The sequence below is a fragment of the Chiloscyllium plagiosum genome, chromosome 25 (assembly GCF_004010195.1).
Source record: "Chiloscyllium plagiosum isolate BGI_BamShark_2017 chromosome 25, ASM401019v2, whole genome shotgun sequence".
NCBI lineage: Eukaryota > Metazoa > Chordata > Chondrichthyes > Orectolobiformes > Hemiscylliidae > Chiloscyllium > Chiloscyllium plagiosum.
The window spans coordinates 25,599,009-25,617,621 of record NC_057734.1 but is presented as its reverse complement, the minus strand read 5'-3'; the positions used below and the strand labels follow the sequence as shown (position 1 = coordinate 25,617,621).

The following is an 18,613-nucleotide window of genomic DNA, read 5'->3' as shown; positions in this document are numbered from 1 at the left end:
TCTCTTTGTTCAGCAACACTCCATAGGACCTTACCATTAAGTGTATAAGTCCTGCTAAGATTTGCTTTCCCAAAATGCAGCACCTCACATTTATCTGAATTAAACTCTATCTGCCACTTCTCAGCCCATTGGCCCATCTGGTCCAGATCCTCTTGTAATCTGAGGTAACCCTCTTTGCTGTCCAGAACACCTCCAATTTTGGTGTCATCTGCAAACTTACTAACTATACCTCTTATGCTCACATCCAAATCATTTATGTAAATGACAAAGTAGAGGACCCAGCACCGATCCTTGTGGCACTCCACTGGTCACAGGCCACCAGTCTGACAAACAATCCTCCACCACCACCCTCTGTCTTCTACCTTTTGAGCGTCAAAGCTTCTTTCTTCAAGATCGGGCCTTCAAGGTAAGGCCTTTATTTTAAGCGGGATGAAATATAATAGTTGGGAAGTTTGGCTAAAAAGCCACTGGTCAGACAAAAGCAGGAGCACTGTGAACAGTTTATCTCAGGAAAGATACACTGGCATTGGAGACAGTCCAGAGAAACTTCATGAAGTATGGAGCCATTTTGTTTGAAGAAAGGTTAAGAAGGTTAGGCCGGTCCTTGTTAGTATTTAGGAGAATGAGAGGACACCTTAAGGGGTAGATCCAGAGAAGGTTGTTTGATTATGTGGGACTGTCTAGGAAGTCATATTCTTAGAATAATGATTCAGCCATTTAAGACTGATAAAGAGGAATTTATTTTTGAGGCTGGTGAATCAGTTCTTTTACTGCAGTGGGCTATTAAGGCTGAGTCATTAAATATTTTCAAGGTTGAGAAAGAATAATTTTTTTCATTAGTAAGGGAATTAAGGTTATGGGAGAAATATAGGGAAGTGGAATTGAAGATGATCAGGTCAGACATAATGCCGAAAGTGGAGCAAACTCAATCAGCTGAATGGCCTACTTCTCCACCTATGCCTAATAGTGCAATCATTGCAGAATAACTGTCAGCCATCATGTACTCAATTCTGCTAACATAAGTGAAAAAAAAATTACTACTTTAGACTATAAAGGAGAAGGTACACTTAAAGGAACTGCAGTTGCAGCACTGTGAAAATGGTCTCAAAAAATCTGAAATGGCGACAGATCTGTATATCCACAATGTATTCTTCACTCAGTTCACTGAAATGATGTGAGGAAAGGGATGTGGTTAGCATTTATTGCAGAGAGACAGATGAATAGGTTTTTTCACACCTCTTCCTGTCTCCGCAAGAGAATTCATTTCCTCTGAAGATTGTCTTTTGTTTGCATTTCAAAAACATTTGTTGCTTTACCTTAAAGTACTTCTGTAGGTATGTTGTTTCAGCATGCTACATTTTTGCTTTTGATAGAAGTTGCTTATTGTTCATTATTAGAATTTCTTTCTTTCCTCCTTATCTCCTTTCAAACCTACTTGTATATACATTGGTTACCTAGAGTTCACAACACTGAAATAGGCCATTCAGCCCAATCAGACTATATGATTGTTTACGTTTATCTTGCCCCAATTCATCTAACTTTATCACCATTTCCTTTGAGCTCTTTCACTCACTTGTCCTTTCTTTATTGCCTTTAACTGTATCTATAGTATTTGTTACAACTACTCTATATTCCACACTCTAATTGCTCTTCGGGTAAAGAATTTTTTACTGAATTCCTTATTAGAATTATTAGTGACTACATTGTTATTGTGACCCTAGTATTGGGCTTTGTACCAAGTATAAATATCTTCTTGATCTATTAACCTTGTCCTGGACTATAATTTTCGAGACTCACATTAAATGCACCCATATTTTATAAGTAGTATATGTCTATTAATGTCTTCCAATTATTTTGTTTTCTGAAAAGCAATTAAAACTTGAATTAATCAAAATAAGTGACTATCATAGACTTTCTGCCCATTGTGCATTTTTATCATGTCTCTGAAGCAATATTTTCTTCACTAAATACACAAGTAATGTTTGAGGTGGTGCACTTTGTTTATATTTGTTAAAAATCACACAACACCAGGTTATAGTCCAACAGGTTTATTTGGAAGCACTCGCTTTCGAAGTGCTGCTCCTTCATTAGGTAGCTGTGGAGCAGGATCATAAGACACAGAATTTATAGCAAAAGGTCACAGTGTCATGCGACTGATATGATATATTGAACAAATCCAGATTGCTATTAAGTCTTTCATCTTTTAGAATGGGTTGTCGGTTTCGGTTCATTAATATGTAAACTCCAGAACTACTTTCAAATCACATTCTTGAGATAACTTAAGGTTTAATTAAAAAGAAAGGTGACATCTCAGCTCAGACAATGTATTAAAGGTGCGAGGTTAAAGTCTGTCTGTATTTCAATCTTGAGTCAGACTGGTTCTATTTCCAAAGTAGAAATTTATAAAATGTTACATGGATTGACTGCCTATGGATTGTGTGCTTTTTGAACAAAATAGAATGTGTCTGCAAGTACAAATTCACCTCATTGACTTGTGTGCATGTGAGGGAGAGAGAGTGTGTGTGTGTGTGCGCGCACCTCTCCAGTAGGGTGTATGTGTGTGAGAAAGTGTACAGTGTAGTAGGGTCACCTATGGTGTGACATGAACCCAAGGACCTGGTTGAGGCCATCTTCATGGGTACTGAACTTGCCTATCGGCCTCTGCTTGGCCACTTTGCATTGTTGCTTATCCCGAAGTCTGCCTTGGAGGGTGATCACCTGAAGATCCTGAGGCTGATTGTCCTTGACTGCTGAAGTGTTTCCCAACTGGAAGGGAACATCCCTCTCAGGCAATTGTTGCGCGGTATCCATTCATCTGTTGTCGTAGCATCTGCTTGGTCTTGCCAATGTACTGTGCCTTGGGACATCCTTGCCTGCACTATATGAGGTATGCAATGTTGGCCAAGTCACATGAGTACCCGCAGCGTACATGGTGGGTGGTATCCCCACGAGTAATGGTAATATCCATGTCGACACTCTGACATGTCTTGCCAGTAGTTATGTTTACATCTTTAATGATACTCTTTTGACCCAAAGTCAGAGGGCATGACTTTTCCCTCCCTGGAGGTGTGTGAAGGAAAATAATTAGGTGGGTTGGCCCTGAAGTGAGACTGCCATGCTCCTCACTACCTCAGCAATTATGCCTGAGCAAGAATGTCCACGGGCAACATCACGACCTGCTAACAATTAAGGCCCTTAGAGATCAATTAATTGCGGTATCAACACTTCAATGTGAAACCTCCCCTATTACCTGCTTTCCCAATGGAAACTATGGTGATTGGCTGGCCAGGTTGGGGGGATGGTGGAATTGGCTCTTATTCCCAACTCCACTAATTTCCTGCTCCCTGGAATTCCCATGCATGATAAGAGGAAAAAAATGACACCTCCACGTCACTGGTTGTTCTCCTTTAACCTGTGTTTCCAGTGTCGAGGCCTGCAACAGGCTGAGAAACTTACCCACGTTCCTAGAGTGCTGATTGGCAGGCACTTAGGCTGGTCTCCTTGTTAGAGGGCGTATGTGTCTCCATACATTGAAACAATATGGGAAATCGCCATTGAAAATGAATAAGCTTGAGAACCATGCTTTTTACATATAAAGAGAGTCTAATCTGCTATTGTACAATCTTGCAATCACAAGATATTGCATTCTGCATTATATAGAATGGTGTATCTTTTGTCATGAACAGCGTTAAAGATTGTTTTGGTAAATGTTAAAATAGGACATTAATACATAAGAATGTCATGTAGTAGGTTAAAATGATCTCTTTTCTCCCCCCTCCCCTCCCCGCAGAACCCCACGATATTGGTTTTATGTTGTGGTTTCAAAATTCAGCAAGACCAGGAGGCACAATTTAAAAATAAGGGTGATGGCACTTAGGACCAAGATGAGAATTTGTTTTTTCACTCAGAGTTGTGGACCTTTTGAGTCCAAACTTTGTGTATACCTGAGTTAGAGATTGATAGATTCCTGATTACTAGTGGAATGCAGTGCCATGGGGTTGGTATGAGTAAAAGGCATTGAAGTGTTCTGTCAGCCATGATTGTATTAAATGTAGACAGGCAGGAGGCTGGAAGAACACAGCAAACCAGACAGCATCAGAGGCGGAGAGGTTAACGTTTTGGGTGTAACACCAAAAAGTCAACTTCTCCATCTCCTGATGCTGCCGGGCTTAACGTGTTCTTCCATCTTCCTGCCTGTCTACTTTGGATTCCAGCATCCTATTTTAACATTTACCAAAACAATCTTTAACGCTGTTCATGACAAAAGATACACCATTCTATATAATGCAGAATGCAATATCTTGTGATTGCAAGATTGTACATTAGCAGATTAGACTCTCTTTTTATATGTAAAAAGCAGTTTTTTTTTGTCTCCAACCATGATTGTATTAAATGGCAGGTTGGGCTTGATGGGCTGAATAGCTTATTTCTGTTCATGATACTTCATGTGTGGAAGCAGGCCATTTGGCCCATTGAGTCCACACCAGCCTTCCAAAGAGCATCCCACTTGGACTAACCCACCTAGCTTGCACATCCTGGACACTATGGGCAATTTAGCATGGCCAGTCCACACAACCTGCACACCTTTGGACTGTGGGAGGAAACCAGAGCATTTCCAGGAAACCCATGCAGATACTGAGAACGTGTTAACTCCACACCGGTCCCCAGGGTTGGAATTGAATCTGGGTCCCTGGTACTATGAAACAGCAGTGCCAACCACTGTGCCACCATGCCACCCTGTAATGTTTAGATGGAAAGAGGCTCAGTTGATAGACTATAAAGCTAGTTTCAAGCTCCAGAGAGCTGGGGGATTGTGGAATAAAAACATAAAGTGCTAGAGAAACTCAGCTAGTCAGGTAGTATCAGTGGAGAGAGAAACACATACTGTCAAACCACTTTTGTTTCTCCTGCACTTTCTATTTTTATTTGATTTCAAGCAATCTGCAGTACATTGCTTTTATGTGGAAGATCATGTCCTTGATCTTTAATTTGTACTGACTTTGCTGATTTTAGCTAAGAAGAAAGTCTTGCTACTTCATATTCTTTGGCTAATGGAAATCAGTCTGGGTTTCTATTCCCTGATTACTGGTAGAGCTGTATATTTATATTTTCACGACAATTGCTACCACACACACAGTCTCAAGAAACAAAAATCAGTTGATTACGGTGGAGGGGGATTGTCTGCAATAATGGCAGCATTATCCCAACAGTAGGTTTCTTTGCATTTATTTGTGTCACGGTGCTCCTATGTTTGAAACATCTTGCACGGACAAGCCATTATTAACTGAATAAATGGTTTCAAGTAAACTAATTTCAAACTAACATGCATTATTTTGTGGTGATAACTTTGCTGTTTTATTTAGGTCAAGAGGATTATGACAGGCTCCGCCCTCTCTCCTACCAAGATACACACATCTTCTTAATCTGTTATGATGTCACAAACCCCACAAGTTTTGAGAATGTCCGTATTAAGGTGAGGAAGCAAATCATGTTTTCTATTTTCATCAGAAGCAAAATCATGGTAGTTACTGTTCACTTGCTTTACCATAACTCTGCAATTAATAATTGACTGTAATCACCTTTTGCTGGATGAATAATTTTTAAATTTCTTTCACTCCCTTCGTGGAAGCCCAACACAGAATATCATAGAGTCGGACAGCATGGAAACAGACCCTTCAGTCCAACCTATCATTGCTGACCAAGTTTCCCAAATTAAACTAGTCCCATTTTTCCCTGCATTTGGCCCATATCCTTCCAAATCTTTCCTATTCGTGTACCTGTCCAAACGAATTTTAAATATTGTAACTCTATCTGCATCTACCACTTTCTCTGGCAGCTCATTCTACATACGAACCACCCTCTGTGTGGAAAAAGGTTACTCCTCAGGTCCCTTTTAAATCTTTCTCCTCTCACCTTAAAATTATTCTCTCTAGTTTTAAACTCCTAACCCTAGATCTAGCAAAGTGGCATCACCAACATCCTGTTCAACTGCAACATGACGTCCCAGCTCCTACATTCAATGGTTTGAGCAATGAAGGCAAGTGTGCCAAATGCCTTCTTTACTGTTCTATCTACCTGTGATGCAAGAAACTATGAACATGAAACCCTAGGTGTCTCTGTTCTACAACCGTCCCCAGGGCCATGCCATCTATTTTGTAAGTCCTGCCCTTGTTGGTCTTAAAAGAATGGAACACTTCACATTTATCTAAATTAAATGCCATTTGTCATTCCTCGATCCATTGGCTCTTTGTAATCTTTGATAACCCTAAGTATAAAGGTTGGTGGGGGGAATCATTTCTCTGTCTGCCAATAGCACTTTCCATCCATATGTGAGGGGGATGTTGTGGGGATGTGCCTCACCTGGACTCAGCATTTGCTGTTAATGTCAATGGCAGAATGAGGAGAAATATTTTAGGTGTAAAGCTGCCTCTGAATTTATGTAATGCAGTGCATTATACCTCTATGCTGCAGCACTGCAAAGCCTGATTTTATAGAATTTTCTGATTGTTGCACTCCCAGTCATGAACAGCAGAAATATAGTAAATTCCAAACCCCTGTACAGTAAATTGCCCAACTAATTTCCTTTTGAAATTGTTAGTCTCTGACCTTCATAGACAACATTCTCTCACCGAGTATTAAATTCTTCCTTGCATTCCTTGCCAGAAGAATCTTGTATCTTACCCAAAACCTGAAGTCTGTGTCACCGAGTCCTGATACCTTCAGGTGTTTGAGAAATCTATCTTGTCTAAATCTTGTACCCCTTTTTCAGATTTCCATTCAGCTTTCTTTGCTGCATGGTAAACAGCCCTGGTTTCTCCAATCTAAGTTTGTAGATAAACTCCCTCATTTCTGAAACATTTTTGGCCTACCTCCTCCACACTAACTTCCTGTAGTGAGTTGACTTCATAATTAATGTGCAAGTGCAGCTATTTTTTTTATGAAACTCTCAAAGGATGAGGGTGTGTTGCCTTTTTCATAAGCTAATGGCAAGTTGTCACAAATTGTGGTGAATCAGAATTTATGGAGTATTCTTTCATTTCCACAAGTTTCTATTTACAAATTAATCATGGTGAGCATTGTTATTTTGGCAGGAAATACTGGGCTGTTGGTTCTTATCAAAAGAATAAATAAAAGCGCCTGAAGCATGAGTTAACTCATCCATGTTTTGCAGTGATGTTGTGAAACAATTCTGAAGAAATATAAAATGCTGCACATGTCCAAAAATGATGTTAAGGTGTACATGTTTTTTTTCTTGTATTTCCTCAATAATGATAGTGGGTTCCAGAAGTCAGTCACTTTTGCAAGGGGGTGCCTATATTCCTGATCGGTTGCAAAACAGACCTGCGAATGGACAAAGAACGTTTGAGAAGATTGAGAGCTGCCCAGCAAGAACCAATCACATATAACGAGGTAGAGTGACTGAATGATGTCAGTATGATTGAAATGGAGGGTCAAACTAAAGCCCATGCCTTTGCTGTTTTCCAAACTAATTCTTCAAAAAGGGACGTTGTGTCTTTTTTTTAATAAATTGAAATTATCTTAAACTGAGCAAACGAGATAGATCTAATTATCAAGTTCTGCCTGCATTTAGTACCTTAAAACAACACAAAAAACCATTATTACTAAAGAAATGAATGTTCAATCTGTAAATTTAGAATCATAAAACTTTACAAAACAAGAGGCCATTTAATCCATCATATCTATACAGGTTTCTGAAACAGGTACCCAACTAGTCCCACTCACCATCCAATTCACCAGTCCTATCTCTCTAATGCTCTAACTTCTTTACTTTCAAATATATAGCCAGCTCTCTTTTGAAACTTCTTATAGAACCCATCTTCACCATTCTCCCAAACAGCACATTCCAAATCCTAACAACTCTGAGTAAAGACATTTCTCCTCAAGTCACTCTGAGCTCACTTGCTGATTATCTTGAAATTGTGACGTTTGGCATTCGTTCTATTTCTCTTGAAGAAAGTGAGGATTGCAGATGCTGGAGATAAGAGTCGAGAGTGTGGTGCTGGAAAAGCACAGCAGGTCAGGCAGCATCTGAGGAGCAGGAGAATTGACTCAGGGCTTATGCCCGAAACGTCAGTTCTCCTGCTCCTCGGATGCTGCCTGACCCGCTGTGCTTTTCTCGGACCCCACACTCGGTACAATTTCTCTTGGCCACTTTCTCTCCGACATTCAAAGTGTTGCCTTGTTAATGAGCTGTGTAGGTTCTTATTTATGTTTGAGCCATATCATGGAAAGCAGTTTGAATGCAGAGGAATCACTAAATACCAGATCCTGTCCTTAATCAACAACTACATCTGAATACTTTCAGAGACTGAGTGCATTAGAACATCACAACCTTCAAATTGCCCTCCTGAGTTAAACATATGTTGCCTTTCCTTCATCATCACGGGATCATAGAACTCTCTCCTGAATATCATTTCTTCACCACGTGAACTGTCAAGAAGGTTGGCTGCCATCTTGTGAAGGGCATGACATGGAGGTGCCAGTGTTGGACTTGGGTGGGCAAAGTCAGAAGTCACATGACACCAATCCACTAGGTTTATTTGAAATCACAAACTTTCGGAGCGCAGTTCCTTTGTCAGGTGAAGCGGAGGGAAGTGCACAGGCACAGAATATATAGGCGGAGAGATAATGGCTAGATAATTCCAGGTAATTAAGAAAGTCAACATATAAGTACTGATGGACAGAGAGGAAGGAATAATCTTTATCGAAAATTAGCTTTTTGTTTACAATTCCCTCAAATCTTAGGATGCCAAGATAATTTTTGTCACTATAGTTTACATCAGCTAATTTTACAGACGAGGAGTCAAAATAAGACTTGAGAGGCAGATGAAAACTGTATTCACAACACAACCTTTGAGTGTTTAAAAATTATTGAAAAGTAAAGGTGTTTGTGATATGTTTGAATAGTAATCATGGACTTCAGCTGTACAAGTCTCCAGTGTTTAGGATGCATTAGCAATCAAATAAGTTTGATATTGTCATTTTCTTATCCTTCAGTCTAACCTTGGGTTATCAAAGAATTTGCACATGGCCAGTTTTACCATAAATTTCCAGACCTTTCACTTGGAGTAGCAATTAGAGTCATAGAGATGTTTAGCATGGAAACAGACCTTTCGGTCCAATTCGTCCATGCCGACTAGAGATCCCAACCTAATCTAGTCCCATTTGCCAGCATTTGGCCCATATCCCTCTCAACCCTTTTTATTCATGTACCCATTCAGATGCCTTTTAAATGCTGTAATTGTACCAGCCTCCACCACTTCATCTGGCAGCTCGTTCCATACACGCACCACTCTCTGCATGGAAAAAGACCCCCCTTAGATTCATTTTATATCTTTCCCCTCTCACCCTTGTATTTACTAAAAAGTGTTCAGTGGAGCAGTCACTGACAGTGCACCTTTGGCAATGAGATAGGAGCCAGGTTTTCCATAAACATAAATCTAAAGTTACACAAAGGAATGTTAAGTAAAAGGAAGACCCTCTTGATCCAAACAAGCTTTCCCAAACACTGGCAAATAGATAGTGAGAATTTGGATGGAGCAATAATAAATAAGGAGGTTTGATAGAAATGTTCAAAATTGAGGGGTCTAGACATAATAGTTGGAAGGAAACGGTCCCCATTGGTATAAGTATGAAAGGGCACAGATTTAAAATGATTGGTTAAAAAAATCAAAGGCAACATGGGGAAATATTTTGTAAACCACTGAGTGATTATGATCACTGCCTGAAAGGGTGGTGGAGGCCAATTCAATTGAGACTTTCAAAAGAGAATCAGACATATTAATAATAAGTGATGAGGTACTTAATGGGGAAACATTTTCTGGGTTATGTAGCAAGGGAATTAGCTGGATTGCTCCTTCAGAGAGCCAAATGATTACTTTCTGTACTGTAACCATTCTGTTGTAGCGATGTTAAAACCCTCTTACCTAGCTATTTCCACTTTTTATTGAAAACTGGTCTCTCCTTTTCCATTCATGAGTTGGAGATGCCGGTGTTGGGCTGGGGTGTACAAAGTTAAAAAGTCACAAAGTTATAATCCAACAGGTTTATTTGGAAGCACTAGCTTTTGGAGCGCTGCTCCTTCATCAGGTGGTTGTAACCTGTTGGATTGTATCTACATCACACAGACTGCAGTGGTTCAGGAAGGTAGCTCACCATCATGCTTCCAAATAAACCTGTTGGATTATGACCTGGTGTGTTTGTGATTTTTAATTTTTCCATTCAGTTTTCCTGACTTGTAAGGATTAGTGACTGAATCGCTGACGTGAAGTAAGTCATTTAAAAAAAAAGAGCAGGCAAAAAAGGAACTGAAAGTAAAACCAGAAATAATAGAAACTTAAAAGAAATGAGAAAAACTGAGAAAGAAGAAAATGTTGAAGGAAAATAGTTGGACACTAAGGAAAAAGTAAAAGGTAAAGTTCTGAGAAAAGTGAAACTTAAGGTTCATATATCCTTAAAGTCAAAAGACTGCACATATTGAAAATGGAACCAAAGAAAGCATCATTCACATTTACAACTTAACAGGTTTTATTTTTTAAAACTTAGCATAATACACTGTTGGGTTGTTTCAGAGTAAACTCAATACCTTTTAATTATGGATAGGGAAATATGGTTGCTAGTTTACACAGGCTACATGATTACCTCAAGTCTCGAGCATGGATTACGACATAAGACCTTCCAACTTTAAGGTAAAGGTACTACCACTGTGCCAAAGTTAAACTGAAAGTACATTGCTGAAAGCACAAGTTTACTTTGTGGTTAATAAATGGTACTTTTAGACCAAGCTAATTCTGATGTTTCAGATACTCTATCTGCTTAAAAATTTCCAATACACCAACGTTTATTTTTATTCATGGGCGTTACTGTCTGGGCCAGCAATTATTGCCCATCCTTATTTGTCTTCGAGAACATGATGGTGAGCTACCTTCCTGAACCACTGCAGTCTGTGTGATGTAGATACAATCTTAGTGCTGTTAGGGAGGGAAATCTTGGATTGTGACCCAGTGGCCATGTAGTTCTAAGCTAGTACAGAATACGGTTTGGAGGGGAACTTGCAGGCGATGGTACTCTCCTGCATCTGCAAGCCATGTCCTAAGTGATAGAAGTTGTGGGTTTGGATGCACTTTATTATAAATGTCTTAGTGTAAGTTATTTCTTAACATACCTTTTTCTACCTGTTCTCTATCCAAACAAAATTGTTCCTATTTTATTTGCATTTCAATTGTTTTAGACTTTGGGATACAAAGAAAGATATGTTTTCTCATCAGATTGAGCAATGATTGTCTCTCTCCAAGCATAGAAGAAGTTTGGACTCCCAATCAGGCAGCTAGAATTGGAACCCTGGTCTTAAATTATATTGTTGCTTGATTGTTTTTGCCAGTTATGTTTTGACTAGTTTGTCCTGTAATGAATCAGAGCATCTTATATGCATAGCAGGAGGTTATGCAGCCCGTTATGTCCAAACTGGATCTTTGATCTGTCTCGATAGTCCTGTACTTTATTCCACTTCAAATACTTAGTCAATCCCCTTTGACAGTGATCCTTCAGGTAGGTTATTTCCATATGGTAATAAGTCAGTGTTGGGGCGGAAAATATTCTCAGGTGAAGAGGAGGAGTTAGCAAGTCCCCTGAAGGATGACACCTCGTTATGGGGCTACGTGAGATAAATCCACCACAAAGCTCTCTCCACTGCGAGGCTGTAGGTGTGAGCTGAATGGCAACACAACACAAAATTGTATGTGGAAAGGGGAGAGAGAAAAGAAACAGATTCTCATTTTTGTTGTTTTCAGGGTGAAGAGACTGCTCGCCAGATTAACGCAGTCATGTACTTGGAATGTTCAGCTAAATTCCGTGAGAACATAGAGGACATCTTCAGAGAAGCTTCAAGTGCAGCTTTAAATGCCATCAAGAAGAAGAAAAACAAAAAGAGGAAGCAGAAACAGTGCTTGCTTCTTTGACAGTCATTACCTACAGAGGTTAATGGACATCAGTGTGCCAGACTGGGCTGCATATACTGTAATATAATTAGTCATAGCTTTTAACAAATTTATTTGTAATTGTGATACATTCTCACTGAAAACATTTTATGATAAGGGGATATTTCTCACATCCCTCGAAAGTTATGTTGCCATATACCAAGATATTCCAGGCGAGAAATGCATTGCTAACACACAATAAATCGTCAGATGCAAGAAGAGTAAAAGTCTTTAGTGATCTGTAGAATCAGGCATTTCATCCACATTAAAAAATAACTCCATACAAAAATTAAAAAATTGTAAACACTGACCATTTGAATCAAAAAAGATACATAGACTAATGGAATCACAGCATCTATGTAGGGTGAAGCCAAGAGGGTGTTTTGAAAGGGTATATCTTCATGACTTAAGATGAGCTGTCATTGAAATGTAATTTGATGCTAACATGCTGTTGTGTATTTCCAGCAAGTTTTATTCTTGTGCTAATGTCACTCAACATCACTTAACCATCACTGTTGCTGTTGGATTTAGTGCTCCCTGCGTCTCATGCAACTTTTACGGTTGAACATATTTTTACGTTCAATGTTTATTTTTTAAAATAATGTAAAATAGCAGCTGCTTTCAGGTCAACCACGCTTTAAATTGTGAGAAGTAACAGCATAACCTGTCACTACAAGCAATCACAGTTTAATGGCACTAAAGCACTTTTTAAAAGTAACTATTTCCCCCTTTTTCCTTTGCTTCTGAAAGCATAGACTTGTATGAAGAATATAGTTTCACAAGTGCCTACAGCAGGCTCATCCAACACAAGTGTGGTTCCAGTTAAGTGCAACTGGATGATGTTGCAAGGAGCAACATGTTCCTCCAATCAAATGTGGTTTCTGAGACGAAATAAAACACTCCTCCCCCTCCAAAAAACATACCCAGGCTAAAAGGCAACCAATTTCCAGTCTCCATATTCAACTGAATTCCGAAGCCAGCATGGAGTGTGTCCCACCTGAAGTGAAGTTTGTTCATCTCAACCCCTTCACTCAGTCCTAGACCCCAGCCCTTTCCTTGGTGATCAGGATTTTCTCTCTCTCTCTAGCTTTGCTTCTTAACTAAAAAGGCAAAAAAAAAGGGTTTTATTAGTAGCTCTGCATTTGCAACTTTAATGGTCATTTCATTGATTACTTATTTGAAATAGGAAGATGCCATTTTGAAATTTTTTTTCCCCTGCAACTCATTTCCGTTTAGTGTTGACCTAAAGCTTCTCTTTCTGAAGAGTGGGGGAGAAATTGAAATATGACTCCCCTCCCACAAAAGGGTTACACGAGCATGGCTCCTAACCTTCAGGTGGCTTTTTCAAATTTCTTTTGTTAAATATCCTGACCTTAAATAACAGCGGGCTATTCAACATTGTGGAAATAATGTTGAGCTCCATCCGTTCCTCTTCAGTTTCCAGGAGCTGTGAATATTAGTCGATATTCCCCCTCCCCCACCCATTGTCTCTGGATGCCAATGACTGTTTCTTTGACCACTGCCAGTTGAAAACATTTACTTCCGCACCAAATGGGAAAAGAAAACTAATATCTTGCCATCTACATCGCTCAAGTCCACCACACAGCCTTTCAAAATGAGCAATCAGGAAATCTGCTAAAGCACTACAAATAAGACACGTCTTAAGAATAAGTTTTTAATTCATTTTGTTGAACAGCTGCAAATCCTTTCTGCTTGTTCCGCCTTGCTCAGAGAAATAACCAAATGCAAGCATGATTTTGGAGCCAGACTCCGATGAATTATGCTGTGTCCAAAGAAATAGAAAGAAGATGGGCAGCACTCTGTCTCAGTGCTGCTGCCTCTCAGCACTAAGGACCTGGGTTCAATTCCACCCTCTGGCGACTTTGTGTGGAGTTTACACATTCTCCCAAGTCTGAGTGGGTTTCCTCTGCATACTCTGGTTTCCTCCCACAGTCCAAAGGTGTGCAGGTTAGGTGGATTGGTTATGGTAAATTGCTCTGTGTCCATGGCTGTGTAGGCTATGTGGATAAGCCATGGGAAATGCAGGGTTACAGGGAATAGGGTGGGATGCTCTTCAGAGGTTTTGTGTGGACTTGATGGGCCAAATTGTCTGCTTCCACACTAGGGATTCTAAGATCAAGTGACCTTTTGTTAGGAAACAGGCTACTGATTTTATAGGACTAAACATCACACTCCAAGGAAAATTCAACTTCTTTTCATTCTTCCTTTCATAACTCAGTCATTGTCTAACTTAAAGTTAAAAATCACACAACACCAGGTTATAGTCCAACAGGTTTAATTGATGTGTTTACAACCAGCTGATGAAGAAGCGGCACTCCGAAAGCTAGTGCTTCCAATTAAACCTGTTGGACTATAACCTGGTGGTGTGATTTTTAACTTTGTACACCCCAGTCCAACACCGGCATCTCCAAATCATGTATACTGTCTAACTTAACTTCCTCATCAGAAAGGGCTCCTGATTGAAGCATATTGTTGCAAAAGTTAAATGTTTAAACCAATAAAGAAATAAACAGCTTCTTTTTATTGGTTCATGATGGCTGAAATGCCAGAAAACGCTGACAGAAATGTCTGCAGCTGTCTGCCTATTCCTGCATGATACAAAGATATAAGAAAATGATCTATTCACTGTATTTGCTTTGACAAATATATAGATTCCTTAAGTATTAGCAGGATAGAAGTTTCTGTAGCACAATAATCGGTCTTCAGAAGTGTGCTCTAGATAAGCTTAAAGTAATTTTACCTGAAAAAAAATGGGCACAATGTAAAAGGACCTGTTGATTCAATATCACCTATTTCTTGCTTGTGCAGACTGATGTCAGCTCCCAGTGTATTTTATGCAGATAATCTTGTGACTTTTAATTCATTTTGAATGTTTCTGGCATCATAAGGATGATGATCAGCTAAAAGCTGTACCAAACAGTTGAAGCCTGTGGTCGTTTTTGACTTTGATGTTTGACTTTGTTGAGAATCAAACTTAGACTTTAGCAAACCAACATGGAAAATAGTATTTAATGCAGCATTTTAGACCATTGACAGTGCTACATTCATCCTTTGTCACTGACAATTCTATAAAGTTTTCTTTATTTAAATAACATACATTGTTCACTTTCATTAATAGTATTAGAGGAATTCCACTCTGTTTTCATCTAGATTAAATCATTTTTATGTGTTCTCTGCATGAATTCACAAAACCATTAACAGCTGCTGGGTACACTTAAAAATTATTTTGATATAAAGTATCACATTAAACAAGGGATCTAGGGAAACAAGTAGTATAGGACACTGGGAGGAAGATGCACTTTTGACATCATGTTAGTGTCCCTATCTTTGAGCCGGGTGGCCTGGGTTCAAGCCCCACTGCTCCAGACCTGTGTCAACATCTCTGAGCATAGAAACACATCCTTTGGTGCAACTTGACCAAGTTTCCCAAACTAAAATTAGTCCCACTTTCTTCATTTGGCCCATATCCCTCTAAACTTTTCCTGTTCGTGTATCTGTCCAAACGTTGTAAATGTCAAGTGGCAGATTTTCCTGTTAGTATGGAGTATTACCAAAGGTATGGGTGCCATAAATGGTAAGAATGGAAAACTAAGTGCAGCTCTCCTCTCTTGGGCTAACCACATGTCAGTGTGGGGAGCACTGTGGTGCATAACAGTGCAATAGCACAAGGCCAAAGTATGTAATTCCTTTAAGGCAGCAGACATGATGGCAGTTAGTGTCTGCAAGGCTACAATCAAGGAATGCATAGAGTCACATGATCATCCACACAGCTTGCCACTCTGGCCATACAAGACACACTGTAAAGTGAGCTGCCAACACATTCATATTCTCTCTGCCATTGTAATCAGTATACTGAAAGGTCTGCTGGTACATCATACATTCTGTACTTCAGCTGTATGATAATCCAGCTCTAGGAGGGTATAACATCTGCGTCCAGCTGATCCAAGTTTGAGAAGGACCACATCAGACAAAACAGAATATCCATTGCTCTCCCTGCCAATATCATCTGCACTCACTCACTAAGTGTGTATCAACAGCTGGAAGCCCACCTATTTGCTATGTTAATTTGAAGTGCAAGTATCTAAACTGGCACATGAGAAGTGTGAGTGATGGGGCACCCTCACAAGATATTAAGTCTTTGAGGATTTGTCACCTGTGATGCCTGTGGACACATGCGGAAGATATGAGTTAATGCTGGAAGGGTAAGAATAGTGCAACTTATACATGATAATATTTTACTTGCTGACAAAACTGTGTGGAAATGACTGGGTGCTGAATGATACATGATCGTTGCTATTACAGAAGGGCTCAGTTTCTCCATCTGCAATGGCCAAGGACACCAAAACACCACCTTCTTGCTCATAATTGAGAACTACAAATTTTTTAGAAGTCTACCTTGAGCTCTCTACCTCATGTTTGTGCTCATTACTTGAAATTGGGTAAAGAACATTTCCACGATTGGCTGTGATTAATAATACCCAGAGCACGGAGGGTATTTCACCTCAGGGCTCGATAGTCAAATTCAGCCTATTCATTGATAGGGCAGAAATTTGGGAAATAGTAGGGCACAGAATGGATAGGGATGTTCTAGGAAACCCTATAGCTGCAAGATACATTGCCCATTGAACAGAAGAGGATAACAAATTGGGGCTTTTTAATCATCTCACTGGCATTTTGCCCTTTATGGAGAAGCAACTGCCAGTTTGTGGGGAATACCAGCTCTATAAATGTAATTGGGAAAATGTTAAGAGCGCATGGTAAAGGATGTAATAGCAGAGCATTTACAACTGCTTAATATAATCAAGCAGGGTCAACATCGTTTTTCATGAAGGGGAAATCAAGCTTGAACAATTTATGAGAGTTAAATAGAGTATAACAGACAGCTTAGATCAAGGGGAACTAGGTGTAATATATATGGATTTCCAAATGACATCCAAACAATCAGCAAGCTTCTGAATGACAAAAAAGGTGAGAAAGCAAGTGGTGAAGAATCTGAAGGGATTTAGACAAGTTAAGCAAGTGGGCAAAACCTTGCCAGATGGAATATAATGTGGGAAAATGTGAGATTATGCATTTTGGTCAGAAAAGAGTGGAGCTGAATGTGACTGAAATGTGATAAACACTGCCAAAAGCTGCAGCAGTGAGGGATTTGGGAATCCTCATCCATGAATCACAAAAAGCTAGCAAACTAGTTCAGCAGGAAATAGGGAAGGCAAATGGAATGTTGGTCTTTGTTTCAAAGGGAATGAAGTATTAAAGTAGGGAACTCCTGCTAAAACTATATGAAGTTCTGGTCAGACCTGGAATTTTTTTTTCTTTATTTACTCATGGGATTTGGATGTTGCTGGCTGGCCAGCACTTATTGCCTTGTAATAGTTGTCCCTGAGAAGGCAATCTGCTTTCTTGAACCACTGCAGTCTGTGTGCTGTAGGTCGACCCATAATGCTGTTTGGGAGGAAAGTCCAGGATTTTGACCCAGGAACACTGTAAGGAATGGCAATATATTTCTAAGTCAGGATGGTGAGTAAGTTAGGTGGGAACTTGCACCTGGTGTTCCTGTATAAATGCTGTCTTTGTCCTTCTAGATGGAAATGGTGATGAGTTTGGAAGGTGCTAAGGATCTTTGATGAATTTCTTCTATGCATTTTGGTTATAGTGCCAATTAAGTGGGCTGCTTTATCCTGGATGGTGTTAAGTTTCTTGAGTTTGGTTGGAGCTGCACTCATCCAGCAAGTAGGGGGTATTCTATCACACCCAAAGTCCTTACTTGGGCCTTGTAAATGGTGTCGAGAGTGTGTTGCTGGAAAAGCACAGCAGGTCAGGCAGCATCTGAGGAGCAGGAGAATCGACGTTTCGGGCCAGAGCCCTTCATCAGGAATGCCTAAAACGTCAATTTTCCTGCTCCTCAGATGCTGCCTCAGACCTGCTGTGCTTTTCCAGCAATACACTCTTGACTCTTATCTCCAGCATCTGAAGACCTCACTTTCTCCTTGTAGATGGTGGACAGGCTTCAGAAGGTTACTTACTCACTGTAGTAGCCTCTTATCTGCTCTTGTAGCCAGTGTCTTTGCATGGTGAGTCCAGTTAAGTTTCTGGTCAATAGTAATGCTTAGGATTTTGACAGAGAGGAATTGAGTGATGATAACACCATTGAATGTCAAGGCACGGTGGTTAGATTGTGTCTTATTGAAGATGGTCACTGCCCAGCATTTGTGTGGCACTAATGTTACTTGTCAGGCCAAGTCTGATATTACCTAGATCTCATTGCATTTGAACATGGACTGCTTTAGTATCTGAGGAGTCATGAATGGTGCTGAACATTGTTCACCGATATTTGCACATCACCACTTCTGAATTATGATGGAGGGGAGATTATTGGGTCTAGGACACTACCCTGAGAAACTCCTGCTGCAGAGTCCTGAAGCTAAGATAACAGATCTCCAACAACCATAAACAATTTCCTATTGTCAGGTATGACTCCAACCAGCAGAGAGTTTGCCTCCTTATTCCATTTTGCTAGGGCTCCTTGATCCTACACTCTATACAATCTGGCTTTGATGTCAAAGGCTGCCAGTCTCACCTCAGCTTTGGTCCCT

The 18,613-nt window shown here is 39.9% G+C and overlaps 1 protein-coding gene across 2 annotated transcripts in view; it reads left to right on the top strand.

Annotated features, from left to right (window-relative positions):
- Positions 1-14,323, top strand: part of rhof (ras homolog family member F) — a 61,281-nt gene extending 46,958 nt beyond the window's left edge. For both annotated transcript variants that reach the window (XM_043715753.1, XM_043715751.1), the window contains 3 exons: positions 5,364-5,473; positions 7,276-7,410; positions 11,811-14,323. In XM_043715753.1, coding sequence (XP_043571688.1) covers positions 5,364-5,473; positions 7,276-7,410; positions 11,811-11,978 — 413 coding nt within the window. In that variant the 3' untranslated portion in view covers positions 11,979-14,323. The remainder of the gene's footprint in view (positions 1-5,363; positions 5,474-7,275; positions 7,411-11,810) is intronic.
- Positions 14,324-18,613: the final 4,290 nt, after the last annotated feature.